This window comes from Heterodontus francisci, chromosome 46 (genome assembly GCF_036365525.1).
Source record: "Heterodontus francisci isolate sHetFra1 chromosome 46, sHetFra1.hap1, whole genome shotgun sequence".
Lineage (NCBI taxonomy): Eukaryota > Metazoa > Chordata > Chondrichthyes > Heterodontiformes > Heterodontidae > Heterodontus > Heterodontus francisci.
In genome coordinates this window covers 14,025,007-14,041,129 of record NC_090416.1, presented here as the reverse complement: position 1 = coordinate 14,041,129, position 16,123 = coordinate 14,025,007, and the positions used below count along the sequence as shown (strand labels likewise).

At 53.9% G+C, this 16,123-nt stretch overlaps 2 protein-coding genes across 2 annotated transcripts in view; one reads left to right on the top strand and one right to left on the bottom strand.

Annotated features, from left to right (window-relative positions):
- rab13 (RAB13, member RAS oncogene family) overlaps positions 1–2,023 on the bottom strand; it is a 31,534-nt gene extending 29,511 nt beyond the window's left edge. Inside the window, exon 1 of the mRNA XM_068022925.1 lies at positions 1,931–2,023. The gene's annotated coding sequence lies outside the window, so the exon portion shown is untranslated. The remainder of the gene's footprint in view (positions 1–1,930) is intronic.
- Positions 1,675–15,100, top strand: LOC137356997 (small ribosomal subunit protein eS27). Its single transcript, XM_068022926.1, has 4 exons — positions 1,675–1,778; positions 4,118–4,226; positions 13,502–13,612; positions 14,879–15,100. The coding sequence occupies exons 1-4, from the start codon at positions 1,773–1,775 to the stop codon at positions 14,905–14,907; spliced, it is 255 nt and encodes an 84-aa protein (XP_067879027.1). The 5' UTR covers positions 1,675–1,772; the 3' UTR covers positions 14,908–15,100.
- Positions 15,101–16,123: the final 1,023 nt, after the last annotated feature.

The window sequence follows — 16,123 nt, the reverse complement described above, 5'->3', positions numbered from 1 at the left end:
CTCTGAAATCTGCGCTCCTCTAATTCTGGCCTCTTGGGCATCCCTGGTTTTAATCACTTCACCATTGGTGGCCGCACTTTCAGCTGCCTGGACTCCCAAGCTCTGGAATTCCCTACCTACACCTCTCCACCTCGCTTTCCTCCTTTAAGGCGCTCCTTAAAACCTGCCTCTTTGGCCAAGCTTTTGGTCATCTGACCTGATATCTCCTCTCGTGGCTCGGCGTCATACTTTGTTTTCTAATGCTCCTATAAAGCAGCTTGGGACGTTTTATTACGTGAAAGGTGCTATATAAATTTAAGTTGTTGTTGTATAGAGGGGATTTTTAAAAAATATATATAAATAAACAGAGAAATAGTGACAGTTAGTAGAGGATGATAGCGGAAATTTGCTGAGTCCAAAAGATGGTGTCAGGTTGGCACTTCCAGGCATTACAAGAACTTGCATTTACATAGCCCCTTTAACACAGTAAAACGTTCCAAGGCGCTTAGACTGGCTGTCTCATTCCAGGAGACCATTGGGAACAGCCGGTGTGGAGTATTGAAAAATATTACCCTGGGGTAAATAGGGGGCAGCAGTATGAAACTGGGGGCAGAGACGAGGGGGGGGGTCTTACTCATTCTCATTGCTGTCCATCAGCATCCCCCCCCCCCCCTTTGTCATCTCCTCCTTGCTTTCAGAAGGCTCTTGGTGACACAGGCTATTCAACAGGAAGGGGCATCACCGATGAGCCTGATTCTGTCCTCACTCCAATGCCCATGCATGTGTACTTTCCAGCAGTCATCAGGAGTCAGGACCCTGACTGACTTTTTTTAATTTAACTTTGAGCAATAGGGGAGCTTTAGGAAATGGTGGGGGAGGGGGTGGTTGGGGGTGGAGGCAGGAAGGCAGTAAATTAATAAAAGAGAGCACAAGGTGGTTTCTGCTCATTCAGCAGTGTATTGCAGCAAAGCATCGCAGGACGTGGCCATGATCCTTGCCGCCCCCTCCATTTCCTGACGGCACTAGGATTCATCCCAGAATTCACGAACGGTAACCAGAGGAAGCGAATTTAAGGTATCGCCCTGGAGGTGACATGTGGCCGTTTTTTTATGCAGCCAGTTGTTGTGATCTGGAATGTGCTGCATGTGAGGGCGGGTGGAAGCAGATTCAATGGTAACGTTCAAAAGGGGAATTGGAGAAGCATCCTTGGGGAAAATTGCAGGGCAATGGGAAAGAGGGACTAATGGGATAGCACCTTCAAAGAGCCAGCATAGGCACGACGGGCCAAATGGCCTCCTTCTGTGCTGTCGGATTCCAGGAACCTGGAATCTTTAGCAGAAGTGACTATCGAAGGCAGATATTTTAACAATATTTCAAATCTGATTGGTTAAGTCGTCCAAAAGGGAGAACATTAAAGCTGCACAGAGAAATGGGCAGGTCGATGGGAATGGACTGAGTGGCTGGCTCCAGTTGAAGCACAGGTGTGATGGGAGGAATGTGTTGTGATTTCTATGAACCTGTTCTAATTGGTAGTAGATTTGTGTTTTATTGTTGAATCAATAGATGTTACAGCAAAAGAAAAACCCAGTGGGGTTTAAAGGGAGGATTCAGTCACGTATAGGTGGGAGGCGCTTGACCTTCCCAATATGGCGGCAGGTAGGAGCCCGGGGGAAGGGCTCGTCATTCAGGAAATGACATAGGCGAGCTTCCGGCCCCTGCGCCTCGGAAACCCCGTTATATGGGTCCCCCGGACCGGCCTTCTTCCTTTTCCACGCTGGCGAGTCCACGCTAAGATGCCTGTGAGTGTCGGTGGGAGGGAGGGAGGCAAAAGGGCGTCGAAATGCCCGCCGCTGGGCGGGGAAAGGATAGATGAAGTGTCGGGCGGAGAGTGGAAGTGTGGGGAATGTTTGAAGCTTTTTCTTTTTTTAAAAAAAAATTAAAAATCCCTCACCTTGCCGACGGGGGGGGTGGAAGATGGCGGTCGCCGCCTCAGCGAGGCCGGGTAGCGCGAGCGAGCCGTTGCCCTGAGAGCCGGCGCGCGAGGCTGGGACCTCGGCCAATCCCATTCTACCCCGTCTCCCCCGCCGTCACTTGGGGCAACGCGCGGGGGGGGAGGTGGTGCCCCGACATCTGTCAATCAAACCCGCTGTCTCCCGGGACGACGGCGCAAGCGCAGCAGAACCCCTCTTCAAAACCCTGGAGCGCGTGCGGACACTTGCTGCACCCCCCCCCCCCCACCCAGATTTAAAGGGGCAGGTTGCACATCCTGAGGCGGGTTTTAATTTGGGGTTGCGAACTGGAGGAGGCTCGTTAATCAGCTAAAACTTTTTTTTTTAAATTTAAAAATGTTTAAACGCTTTGTGCACTAACGTGCATCCGTCTCTAAAGGGGCTTCTGGAAACCGAGATGCGTATGTATCTGCATCTTGCACCCTTTCCATCGCATGGTGTTGCACCTACTTCCACCTACTCCCTGAAGGCGACTGGAACGCCAACATTTGCATTCTTTGCCTTGTACCTGTGCTCGCTTCTCTTAAAACTGCCAAGCAAAAGCTCTGCTGTGGGTTGCAAACTATTTCTCCAGAGTGCGTTTAAAATGGGCCGTTCACTCCCTTATGTGCAAAACAAAATTGTTCTAAGTTCGAGTTGCCAAAATGGCAGCTGGGGCCTCGTTTTGTTTTTTTTTGTTGGGAGTCAGATGACTTTTAAAATCATGTGATGGCCTCCAGGCTCTTCATTCCAAACAGTGACTTAATTTTAAAAACAAAAGTCAGCCCGGAAGCAGGTTCAGCCGCTCTTTTTTTATTTTACTGTTTTTCCATCTGGTTAACTGCAGGATAATGTGGAATTGATGCTTTAAAAGTGTTTCTCATGCTTTCAACATGCGACTGCAATTTATCATTTCTGTAGTGCCTTTCACCACCTCGATGTCCCAATGAAGTCCATTTGTTTGGAAGTGTAGTCACTGTTGTAGGAAGTGTGGCAGACAAATGATGACTGGATCATCTGTTTTTCGAGCAGGGCACCAGGGAGACCCCCCACCACCCCCGCTCTTCCAGTATTAGACATGGGATCTTTTACATCCACCTCAGGGCAGACGGGGGCTTCACTTCAGCATCTCAGCGGAATCCAGCATTTGGCATCCCTTAGATTTCCCCACATGGATCTGCAGAGTGTAGTTAATCTTACATGAGTAACTAGTGACTAAGTTGTGTTGACGATGCACGCTTCAAAAGTAACTCTGTTTGGGGAATGTCCTGAGGCTGGGAACAGTGATATATAAATAAATGTGTGTTTTTTGTTTTAAAGTGTGAGCAGTTAATCCATTTCTGAGGGTGAGTGTCACACAGACTGTGCCCTGCTCTTCAAACAATGCCACGTGAATTCTATTAACATCGACCGGCTGTTTGATCCATCCCAAGCATAGCTCCTCCAACAGAGCAGCATTCCCTCTCTTTAGTCCCAAATTCACCTGATTCGGAAAGTGTTTCCTGCTGAGCAGGACCGCTTTCTCAACCTGGGTGCTGGACTGGTAAATAACTTCGACGCAGATGCGGCTACGATTTTGGGAGGGTGGGTGAAGGTGATGGTTGCTACGAGGTTATCCTGGAGCATACTGGCTTGACAGCCTGTTACTTGTGGGAACGCTGGTCACATGATAATACTGGCACGCACCTGTACTCTGCACAGATTCGCAAGTCTTGGGGCTGAGGGACAGTGAAGCTGAAATGGCTGTGTCCACGTGTCCTTTCTCGTGAGGCAGATCATCTGCCTAGTCCTTCTCCCTCCCTGAACCTGAGCTCTCCCTACGCACTCCTCTCCTGAAGCAATTCATTGCCTGGGGGGTGGAATTTGAAGTATTTCGCTTTGGTAGGATGTTGTATAACTCCAAAACAACCTCGGTGCAATCTGGCCTCAGATTCTAACTGGCACCTTGGGTTCACAATACGTGGGCCTTGTCCACCTGCAGTAGCCCCACTGTGACCGGACTAGAATCGGTAAGACCCAGCAGCAGGAAAAAGTAGGTTTCAAAGGGGCGTGGGGCATCCAGAAGCTGAATTCCCACCCATGTAAAAGCTCTGAGGGGGGCAAGGCCGTTAACAGTCAGTAAGCTTACTGTCTCTTTTCTCTGACTCCAGCTGGCAAAAGATTTGTTGCATCCGTCTCCCGAGGAGGAGAAGAGGAAACACAAGAAGAAGCGTTTGGTGCAAAGCCCCAATTCATACTTCATGGATGTCAAGTGCCCTGGTGTGTATTTTCCTCCTGTTTGAATGCAAAGATTGGGTGCAGACTCTGCGTGCCGCTGCTACAAGGCTCCGTGCCAGTTCCTCAATCTCTGATTATTGGGTGCATGAAACGAGTTGGCACTGGTCTCCTTCCCATTCTGTCTGGATCTGGGCAACAGGCACAAATCAACCCTCGACTTAGCACTAACTAGTGATCCGATTTCCTTCCTCAATGTCTGGAATGGAAAACGTTGTGTTAATGCAATGGGCATCTACAGAGGGAACTTTACCTGTCCTAGGAGTGTTTGGGGACAGTGTAGAGGGAACTTTACTCTGTATCTAACCCGGTGCTGTACCTGTCCTAGGAGTGTTTGGGGACAGTGTAGAGGGAACTTTACTCTGTATCTAACCCCGTGCTGTACCTGTCCTAGGAGTGTTTGGGGACAGTGTAGAGGGAACTTTACTCTGTATCTAACCCCGTGCTGTACCTGTCCTAGGAGTGTTTGGGGACAGTGTAGAGGGAACTTTACTCTGTATCTAACCCCGTGCTGTACCTGTCCTAGGAGTGTTTGGGGACAGTGTAGAGGGAACTTTACTCTGTATCTAACCCCAGTGCTGTACCTGTCCTAGGAGTGTTTGGGGACAGTGTAGAGGGAACTTTACTCTGTATCTAACCCCGTGCTGTACCTGTCCTAGGAGTGTTTGGGGACAGTGTAGAGGGAACTTTACTCTGTATCTAACCCCGTGCTGTACCTGTCCTAGGAGTGTTTGGGGACAGTGTAGAGGGAACTTTACTCTGTATCTAACCCCGTGCTGTACCTGTCCTAGGAGTGTTTGGGGACAGTGTAGAGGGAACTTTACTCTGTATCTAACCCCAGTGCTGTACCTGTCCTAGGAGTGTTTGGGGACAGTGTAGAGGGAACTTTACTCTGTATCTAACCCCGTGCTGTACCTGTCCTAGGAGTGTTTGGGGACAGTGTAGAGGGAACTTTACTCTGTATCTAACCCCCGTTTTTTTTTTTTTTTTTTTTTTTTTTTTTTTTTTTTTTTCTTTTTTTTTTTTTTTGTTTGATGGGGACAGTGTAGAGGGAGCTTTACTCTGTATCTAACCCCCGTTTTTTTTTTTTTTTTTTTTTTCTTTTTTTTTTTTCACAAGGTGACCTTTATACCCCAGGCCCCTTTTATATTTTCCACATCGAGGGGGCCTTTATTCCTCAGGCCCCCTTTATACATTTTTTATGTCGAGGGGGCCTTTATTCCTCAGGCCCCCTTTATATACACACTTATATTTTTAAAATAACTTTATTAAAACAGATAAATAAACAAAAAACTCAAATTAAAATGCCATTCTCGGCGTCGACGATGCACTCCAGTCCCTGCGGTGCCCACCGGTCGCGGAAGGCCTCAAGCGTACCGGCGGACACCGCATGCTCCTTTTCCAGGGACACCCGGGCGCGAACGTAACCGCGGAAGAGGGGCAGGCAATCGGGGAGGACGGACCCCCCAACGGCCCGCAACCTGGACCTGTGAATTGCCACCTTGGCCAGGCCCAGGAGCAGACCGACGAGGAGATCCTCCTCCCGGCCCAAGCCCCTCCGCACCGGGTGCCCAAAGATCAGGAGCGTGGGACTGAAGTGCAGCCAGAATTTGAGGAGCAGCCCCTTCAGATACTCAAATAGGGGCTGCAACCTCGCACACTCCGTATAAATGTGGAACACGGACTCGTCCAGGCCGCAGAAAGTACAGGTGGCCTGGGAGTCCGTGAACCTACTTAAAAGCCTATTGCACGGGACTGCTCTGTGCAGCACCCTCCACCCCAGGTCCCCGATGTAAAGGGGGAAGACTCCCGCGTAGAGAGACCTCCATCGGGGTTTCCCCTCGCCACCAGATGGCAACGCGGACCGCCAGGGCGTGTCCGGCCGGCTGACGAGGGCGAGGAAGTGGAAAGTGTGCAGGAGCAGCCCGTACAGGAAACCCCTCCGCGCCGATTGGAATGGCACGGAGGGCATTTCCGAGAGGCGGCTCGGGTTGTGCGGGACCGGCTCCCGAGGAGGGTTTCGGGGCCTGGGTCCGATGAGCAGTTCCGGCCGAGCGGGGGTCAGCTCGGCCGGGATCGCTCCGCACTCCCGAGCCCCCTCGCCACCCGCAGTGAGGGGCGTCCCGGGGGTTTCAGCTACTCCTCCGCCCGCCGGACCATCCCCGGAGTCGGCCGCCCAGACAGCCGAGGCGCTCTCCTCCGCCGGCGGGGGAGCGCCCTGACTGGAGGCGACCATGTTCCAGACTCGGAAAAGATCCCGGTAAAAGACAGGCAACTCCCTCAGAGAGGCGCGGCTAACGGACTCCACCGGGAGCTGCGTGTCGTCTTGAAGGCAGTGACACTGGCGGAAAAAATACGTCGCCAGCGCACACCATCTGGGAGGACGCTCGACGTACAGGTATCTCTGCAGGGTCCGAAGGCGGAGAGTCGCAGCCTGGGTGCGGACGCACACCAGCGACTGACCGCCCTCCTCGATCGGGAGACTCAGGACCGCGGCAGAGACCCAGTGTTTCCTCTTGCCCCAGAAGAAATCGACGAGTTTCTTCTGGATCTTGGTGGCAAATACAGGGGGCGGGGCCAAAGTGACCAACCGGTACCACAGCATGGAGGCCACCAGTTGGTTTATGACCAACGCTCGGCCCCTGTAGGAAAGCACTCGGAGCAGTCCTGTCCAGCGCCCCAGCCGAGCGGTGACTTTCGCCTCCAACTCCTGCCAGTTTGCCGGCCAGGCTTCCTCAGCGGGGCTAAGGTGGACTCCCAAATAGAGGAGGTGCGTGGTGCTCCACGCAAAAGGTGTCATCTCCTCCGGCAGGGAGTCCACCCGCCACTGACCAACCAGGAGTCCGGAACATTTCTCCCAATTGATCCTCGCGGAGGACGCGGCAGAAAAGGTCTGCTGGCAGTCGCGCATCCTCCGCAAGTCAACGGGATCTGTGATTGCGAGGAGCACGTCGTCGGCGTAAGCCGAGAGGACGACCCGCATGGCCGGCTCGCGCAGAGCCAATCCCGTCAACCTCCTGCGAAGCAGGCACAGGAAGGGCTCCACGCAGATGGTATACAATTGGCCGGACATGGGGCACCCCTGACGCACTCCTCTCCCAAAGCGAAGGGGCGCCGTCAAGGACCCGTTAACTTTGACTAGACACTCTGCGGCAGCGTATAAAAGTCGGACCCGGGCCACGAAATGCGGCCCGAGTCCGAAAGCGCGCAGAGTCCCGAAAAGGTAATCGTGATCCACCCTGTCGAACGCCTTCTCCTGATCGAGGGAGAGAAAGGCGACCGACTGACCAGTCCTCTGGGAAAGATGGATCAGGTCCCGGACCAGGTGGATGTTGTCCTGGATGGACCGGCCCGGGACCGTGTAGGACTGGTCGGGGTGGATCATGTGGGCCAGCACGGAGCCCAGGCGGGTAGACATAGCCCGGGCAAAGATCTTATAATCCGTGCTGAGGAGGGAGACCGGACGCCAGTTTTTAAGCAGGCGGAGATCGCCCCTCTTCGGCAGCAGGACGATGACCGCCCTGCGCCACGAGAGGGGCATCTCCCCGGTCGCCAGGCTTTCCCCCAGGACCCGCGCGTAATCGTCCCCCAGGACGTCCCAGAACGCCCTGAGGAACTCCACGGTCAACCCATCCAGCCCTGGGGATTTGCCCCTCGAGAGCTGGTGGAGGGCGCCAGTCAGCTCCGCCAACGTGAGCGGAGCCTCCAATCCTTCGGCGCCCTCCGGGCTGACCTGCGGCAGGTCCTCCCACAAAACTCTGCGCGCATCCTCGCTGGACGGATCCGGAGAGAACAACGCACTGTAATACGTCCGGACCAGGAGGCCCATTCCCTCCGGATCCGTGATGGAGGATCCGTCGTCGGCCAGCAGCTCGACGAGCTGCTTACGGACCCCCCGCCATTTTTCCAGCGAGTAGAAGAAGGGTGAGGCGCGGTCCAAATCTTCCAGGATCTGGATCCGCGACCTCACGTACGCGCCTCGGGACCCTATGAGCTGCAGGTTCCTCAGCGCGCCCTTCTTCTCTTTGTACGCCTGCCACAGGGCCGGGTCCGCGACGGCATGACCGAGGCGGGATTCCAAGTCGAGCACCTCCCTCTCAAGGCGCCCGACCTCGGCTTCCCGCCTCTTGGTCGACCCCTTCGCGTACTCCTGACAGAAGACGCGGATGTGAGTCTTGCCCACATCCCACCATAGCCTCAAGGAGGGGAAGCCCCCCTGCTTCCTTCTCCAGTCGGCCCAGAATCGACAGAACGAGTCCCGAAATCGCACGTCCTCCAGCAGCCGGTTGTTAAAGTGCCAGTACGCGGACCCCGCCCGCGTGCGGAGCGGAGTGAACTCCGCCCACACCAGGCGGTGGTCCGAGCACGGCACCAGCCGCATGGAGGCCGCCGAAACGCGGGAGACGTACGCCTGCGAAATGTAGAGGCGGTCGATTCGCGACCCCCCTCCTCCAGACCTCCACGTGAAGGCGCTGGAGTCGGGATGGAGATTCCGCCAGACGTCCACCAAGTTAAGGGAGCTGATCAGTCCCCTCAACCTCTCCACCGACGCTTGGCCGCGCTGGGGACCGGAGCGATCCCCCACCTCGAGGGTGCAGTTAAAATCCCCCCCGAGGATGATGCACTCGCCGCTATCGATGGAGCTCAAGAGAGCGGACACTTCTTCAAAGAAGCGCGCTTGCAAAGCGCCGGGCCTGGGCGCGTACACGTTCACAAAGTGGAGCGGCACGCTACCCAGGCGAACGGCGAGGTGGAGCAAGCGGCCCGGCACTAGCTCCTTGACCCCCAAGATCTCCGGCTGAAAAGTCGGGGCCAACAAGATCGCCACCCCACTAGAAATAGGGGTGAGGTGACTCATGTAGACCCCACCCTGCCACTCCAGGAGCCAGGTGGCTTCGTCTCCCGGAACGGTGTGGGTTTCCTGCAGAAAGCTCACCGCGTATCTCCCTTCCCTAAGGACTGAGAGATTGTGAAATCTGCGGTGAGCCCCTCTGCTGCCGTTGATGTTGAGGCTGGCTATGGTTATCTTCATGTCAAAGGTACTTAAAACCCGTCACCAACAGCTCACTGTGAGGAGGGAGTGGAAGTGCACCTGGCCCTCCACTCCCCCAGCAACCCATTGAGGAACACATTAAAACGGCGCCTCTCAACCAGTTTCACGTCCGCGCGCTTGCCCGCTATCTTAAGGGCGGCACGGACGGACTGGATGATCAGCGCCAGATTCGACCAACGGTCGAGGGCCAGCTGAACTTTATTGCGGCAACCTCTGCAAGCCGCGAGGAAATCCCGGAGTTCCGCCGTGGGGATGAGAGGAGATTCGGTGGGAGGCACGAGGGACTCCACCACCTCACTGGCGATGGAATCAAGATCATCCTCCGTGCCCCGCACCGAATCCCCATCCTCCTCCGGGTCGTCACCGCCAGCGGCCAACACATCCACCACACACTGTGGGGCGGACGTCCCGGCCGCGCCAGCTGGTCCCGCCTCCGTCACGATCCCACCCCCAGGATCGATGGCGGAGGAGTCCTCTCTGGGTTCTATTGTGAAACTGGAGCCTGTAGGCACCAGCGGTTCAGGACCCCCCTCCACCTCCATCCCCAGGCCAATGACTGGTCCAGGGGAGACAGAAGATCCGGACTCCGGGAAACCAGCCGGAGCCGAGACCGGAGGCGGCGAGAGGAGGCCATCTCCCGCTCCGCCAGCACCCACAGGCCCAGCAGATGGGGCAGCATTCTCAGTTATAACTGGGTCGGGTGTCTCCTGGTTGGTGGTGGACTCCGGCTGGGAGGCCCGACCCTCTGGGGCCTCGCCCTCCCCTTCATTCAGGACACCCGACCCAGTAGCAGTGGCGGAATGGGCGGTTTCCCCAGGCTCCCCCACCACAAGCAGGGCCCCACTTACTCCTTCAGGAGGGGCCTCACGTACCGGGGCCATCCCCTCCCCTCCATCCTGAGGAATAGGGAGCACCTGCCCGGACTTTGCAGCCTTGGTGGTGGCGGTAGGGGGCACCTGAGGACCAGAAACAGGAGGCAGCTCCCCTCCAACAGATGGGCCCTGCACCTCAGGGCCCTGTGTTATTTCTGTGGAGGGGTGCCTTCTCCTCTTTTTCGCACTTGGGCGCGGAGACTCAGAGACCTCCATGTCATCAGAGGCCTCCGCCTCCGCACCCTTTTTTCCTTTTTTAGTCACCCTGGGCCTGAGCCCAGCCCTGGGACAGGTGGATTCCATGGGAATGGGCTTTGGGCTGAGCTCAGGCTCGGGTTGAGTCAAAGTGTCCAGGGGACGCGCCTCACGATGTTTCTTTTTTCCCCGCGTCTTCCTTCCGCTCGGACGGACGCTCCCCTCCCCGCCAGAGGCTGTGAAAACCACAGCCTCCGGAACCGACTGAGCGGTGTCTGTTGGATGTGCGGGGGGAGTGGGAGGAGGTGCTGTGGAACCACTCTGGGCCGCCGAGGTGGAGCTGGCGGCCGGGAGGTTGGGGCAGTTCTTACGAACATGCCCCACCCCCTTGCAGACGTGGCACCGCGCCCCATCCGAGGTCCAAAAGACGCGGTAGGCCGTCCCCTGGAACTCCACATTAAATTGGCCCTCCGTGTCCTCCTCCCGCGCCAGCTGCATAAATAACTGGCGGCGGAAGGAGTAGACATGTTGGAGGCTGTGCTCCCGAAGACCAAGCCGGACTGGGGTGATCCCCGACCTCACCTCCCCCAGATGGTGCAGGTGGGGGAGGAGGAGCTCACTGGGAATGAAGGGTGGGACGTTGGACAACATTATCCGATGCGCAGTGGCCCCCAGAGGGTCCACTGGCAGGAAGGTCCCCCCCACAGTGAGCCCTTTACTCAGGGCCAGGGACACCGCCCGCTCGGTCTTCAAAAAGAACACAGCCTTCCCATACATCTTTGAGGCCGCAACAATGGCCGAGGGGCCGACAACCACGGCCATTGCCTTAACGCAGGCCTCAATAGACATGTTGGGGTGGGGATAGCTCTTCACCCCATGGCTGCATGTCAATAATTTAAAGGGTGACGGGGCCACGTGGGCAGCCACAGAAGCTGCAGCTGCGTAGGTATGAGAAGGCCCCGCCACCGGTGATGATGGGCTTGCCATGGCTCAAGAGCCAAACCCACCCCCAAATTGCAGGTAAGCAAACAAACAAACAAAGAAACCAACTAGGAGGTTTGGGGAGAGGCTGAGGGTACACAGGAAATGGGAAAGACAGGCTGCAAGCGATGACTTTGCTTTTTTTTTCCCCTTAAAGGGTGGTACTCAGAGCACTGTAAACACTTCTGGTCTTCCGGTCTTCTGGTTGTGGGAGGGGTCTTCACCTGGGTCAGCCGAAAGCTGCCCAGGCTCTCGTTCGATCCTGATGTCTCTATTAGCCAGGCAGCTTCAGCTGACTCAGGCTGGGCAAATGGGGTGGGGAGGGAGCTTCCCTGCAACTTTAATGCAACTGCACAGCTCCCTACAGAATTGTATAGCCCCCACCCCTTGTTCTTCTGGCCTCTTTCACCTCCCACAACAGTCCAAATGAAATGAAAGCTTGGTACTCGACACCCACCTCGAAATACAGCCTTTTTCAAAGTCTTTCCTCCTCTGCAGCAAAAGTTGTTGAAAAGTTTTTGCAGTTCTTGCAGTTCCCTCCTCAGCACTCCTTCTCCAGCAGCACCTCCAGCAACTGACTGCAGCACTGTCAGCTGCACCTCGTTGAGGCACTCAGCACTCAGTATTCCCAATCAGAGAGGAGCCAAACCCCGTGCTGTACCTGTCCCTGGGAATGTTTGGGGACAGTGTAGAGGGAACTTTACTCTGTATCTAACCCCGTGCTGTACCTGTCCTAGGAGTGTTTGGGGACAGTGTAGAGGGAACTTTACTCTGTATCTAACCCCAGTGCTGTACCTGTCCTAGGAGTGTTTGGGGACAGTGTAGAGGGAACTTTACTCTGTATCTAACCCCCGTGCTGTACCTGTCCTAGGAGTGTTTGGGGACAGTGTAGAGGGAACTTTACTCTGTATCTAACCCCCGTGCTGTACCTGTCCTAGGAGTGTTTGGGGACAGTGTAGAGGGAACTTTACTCTGTATCTAACCCGGTGCTGTACCTGTCCTAGGAGTGTTTGGGGACAGTGTAGAGGGAACTTTACTCTGTATCTAACCCGGTGCTGTACCTGTCCTAGGAGTGTTTGGGGACAGTGTAGAGGGAACTTTACTCTGTATCTAACCCGGTGCTGTACCTGTCCTAGGAGTGTTTGGGGACAGTGTAGAGGGAACTTTACTCTGTATCTAACCCCGTACTGTATCTGCCCTGGGAGTGTTTGATGGGGGACAATGTAGAGGGAGCTTTACTCTGTATCTAACCCGGTGCTGTACCTGTCCTAGGAGTGTTTGGGGACAGTGTAGAGGGAACTTTACTCTGTATCTAACCCCGTACTGTACCTGTCCTAGGAGTGTTTGGGGACAGTGTAGAGGGAACTTTACTCTGTATCTAACCCGGTGCTGTACCTGTCCTAGGAGTGTTTGGGGACAGTGTAGAGGGAACTTTACTCTGTATCTAACCCCCGTGCTGTACCTGTCCTAGGAGTGTTTGGGGACAGTGTAGAGGGAACTTCACTCTGTATCTAACCCCCCGTACTGTACCTGTCCTAGGAGTGTTTGGGGACAGTGTAGAGGGAACTTTACTCTGTATCTAACCCCCGTGCTGTACCTGTCCTGGGAGTGTTTGATGAGGACAGTGTAGAGGGAGCTTTACTCTGTATCTAACCCCCGTGCTGTACCTGTCCTGGGAGTGTTTGATGGGGGACAGTGTAGAGGGAGCTTTACTCTGTATCTAACCCCCGTGCTGTACCTGTCCTGGGAGTGTTTGATGGGGGACGGTGTAGAGGGAGCTTTACTCTGTATCTAACCCCCATGCTGTACCTGTCCTGGGAGTGTTTGATGGGGACAGTGTAGAGGGAGCTTTACTCTGTATCTAACCCCCGTGCTGTACCTGTCCTGGGAGTGTTTGATGGGGGACGGTGTAGAGGGAGCTTTACTCTGTATCTAACCCCCGTACTGTACCTGTCCTGGGAGTGTTTGTTACTGGAAGCCGGTACCTGAAATCAGAGAATATTCCTTTCCCTAACACTATATTTTTCCCCATCCATGAGTAAAATTTACTTGAGTTTTATGTGCATTTAATAAATATAGTTTGAAGTATGTGTTGACTCATCAGTTTTGAAATGTGCCTCTTTCCATCTATTCCTGATTCTTGTGTTGCTGTTTTGTAGGTTGCTACAAAATCACTACTGTGTTTAGCCATGCTCAGACTGTAGTGCTGTGTGTTGGTTGCTCCACTGTACTCTGCCAGCCCACTGGAGGAAAGGCCAGGTTAACAGAAGGTGAGTACTGCCTGAATGGCATTCTAACATCATTCATGTCTCCTCAGTGCAGCCGTCACCTCCAGAAACTCCACAGTTAACTGTCTGAGCGGGGCATTCGGCAAGTCACTGGAACATGCTTGTTGCTGGGATGATGTTACTGGAAACATCTGTACTGGTGTTGACAGACGGGTCAACATTCTGGTTAATTGTCCCCTTTCTGACTTGTTCTCTGCATCTTTTTTGATTTTTATATTGAACAATGAGTTGCCCCCACCCCTCCTTCTCTTTCTTCCCCCCCCCCCCCCCCCCCCCCCCTCCCCGCAGCTTTCTAAACTCAACAAATCCCTTACCTGCCATACTCTGCATTCACTTGTCACAAATATCCCCTCCTGCTAGCTCTACCAAGACCTCAGAGCAGTGGAACTCGTCGCCTCCCTCGGATTTCCCTCCACCAGTCCATGGGTTGTTTTAAGATTCACCTCCAAAAGAAAAGTCTCTTGCTGTCCTTTAATCTTGTGGTATGCTGCGTCTTGGGCCTAATTTGTTGATCTGGATTTCTGTGAGTGGAGCTGAGCACCCGAAGAAACAGAAATATTAACGAATCTGGGTAGTGTGTGGCACTGCCCGAGTGGCACTGTGCGTAGGTGGCCACCTGTGGCTCAGTGTGTGCATGCAGGTACATGTTGGGAACCAGTTTGGTTGTGATGCCCCCACGTGGTTGGGTGGCCTAACGTTGTGCTTACACAGCCCCTGCCTTGTGACTTTGCTCCATGTGCCTCGGGCCCTCCTTCCTGCGTACCCTTTGAATGGCAGTCTGGATCCGTGATGAAGGGTGAGCTGTAGAGGATTCGCAGGCGCAGACTGTGGGGAGAGCAGGATGCCAGGTGGGATTGGAGCCCGAAATGCAAACTTGAAGGGCAAGAGTGTAGGAGTCCAAAACTAGGAGCCATCAATATAAGAGAGCCACTCATAAATCCAAGGGGGAATTCAGGAGAAACTTCTTTCCCCAGAGAGTGGTGAGATTGTGGAACTCGCTACCACAGGGAGTGGTTGCAGGGAATAGCAGAGATACATTTAAGGGGAAACTGGATAAATGAGGGAGAAAGGAATAGAAGGATATGCTGATAGGATGAGAGGAGGCTCATGTGGATCAGAAATGGCCTATTTCTGTTCTGTAAAACTACTCTAAACGCTTGCATGTGCCGTTTGGTCACTGACTGTACTCCTAGGCAGTGACTGTTTGTTTGTTTGTTTTAATAGTATTTTTTCCCCCCCTTTCTGCAGGCTGTTCCTTCAGAAGAAAGCAGCATTAAAATGAAGGTTGGTATTTGAGGACGGGTGAGACCACCTGCATAGCTGGGCATCGGGACCCTCGGTGAGGGACACTGATTCGCTTCCTTGGGATCTGGATGGCAGTATGGGAGAGATGTAGCTGGAGGATGAGGGGGTGCATCACTGTCCTGTAGCCTGACCCACCTGGTTTATATAAACTTTTTTTGCACCCTCTTACTGGTATTGAGCTATTTGTTAGAATTGTCAAATAAAATGACATAACACTGATTTTTTTATTTTACCTGTGGCTTATTTACAGTTGTCAAAAGCTCTGGAACGAGCTTTGTACAGCTGATGCTGGGTGGCTTGGGGTGCATGTGCACTGTTGGGCAGATTTGTTTCGATGTCTGAGGGCAGGGAAGGTGTGTTCTCCCCTTGGCTTTTCTCCCACTGTCAAATGTGCTGACTAGTTGGCGTAAAATTAAGAGTCTTGATTTAGATGTCATGGCTCAGTTGGCAGCACTCACCTCGCGTCTGGTCGTGGGTTCATCCCACGCCAGAGATTTTGAGTACGATCTTGACTGACGCTCGCGGGTGCCGGTGCTCCACTGGAAGCAGCAAGATGCTCAGTGGGCTGAATGGAGGAGGTCGCCTGCCTGTGGGAGTTGTGAGCACCGTGCGCGAGCCTCCTGATCTGCAGCTCCACACAGTTGGGCTCTTGTGGAGGCCTGGCGTGAGCTGAAGTACACTGGGCTGCCCCAGAGACCTGAACAGAGTGGGTCCGTCCACAGTAAATACCCCAACAGCAGCCATGTAATAGTGCTGTTTTCAGTCAGATGCCCACCTTCATAAGGATATATTGGCCTTGGAGGGAGTGCCGTGCAGATTTACTGGAATGATACCTGGACTCCAAGGGTAGAATTACAAGGTGAATTTACACAATCAAGATTGTATTCCCTAGAATTTAGAAGGTTATATGGTTATTTGGATCAAAGTTTTAAAGGGGACAGATATGGTAGAGAGAAAGCAATGTTCCTGGTTGGGGAGTCTAGCACCATGGGGCAAAGAACAGTACAGCACATTCGGCCCTCCAAGCCTGCGCCAATCTTGATGCCTGTCTAAACTAAAACCTTCTGCACTTCTGGGGACCGTGTCCCTCTATTCCCATCCTATTCATGTATTTGTCAAGATGCCTCTTAAATATTGCTATTGTACCTGTTTACACCACCACCTCCGGCAGCAATTTCCAGGCGCTCA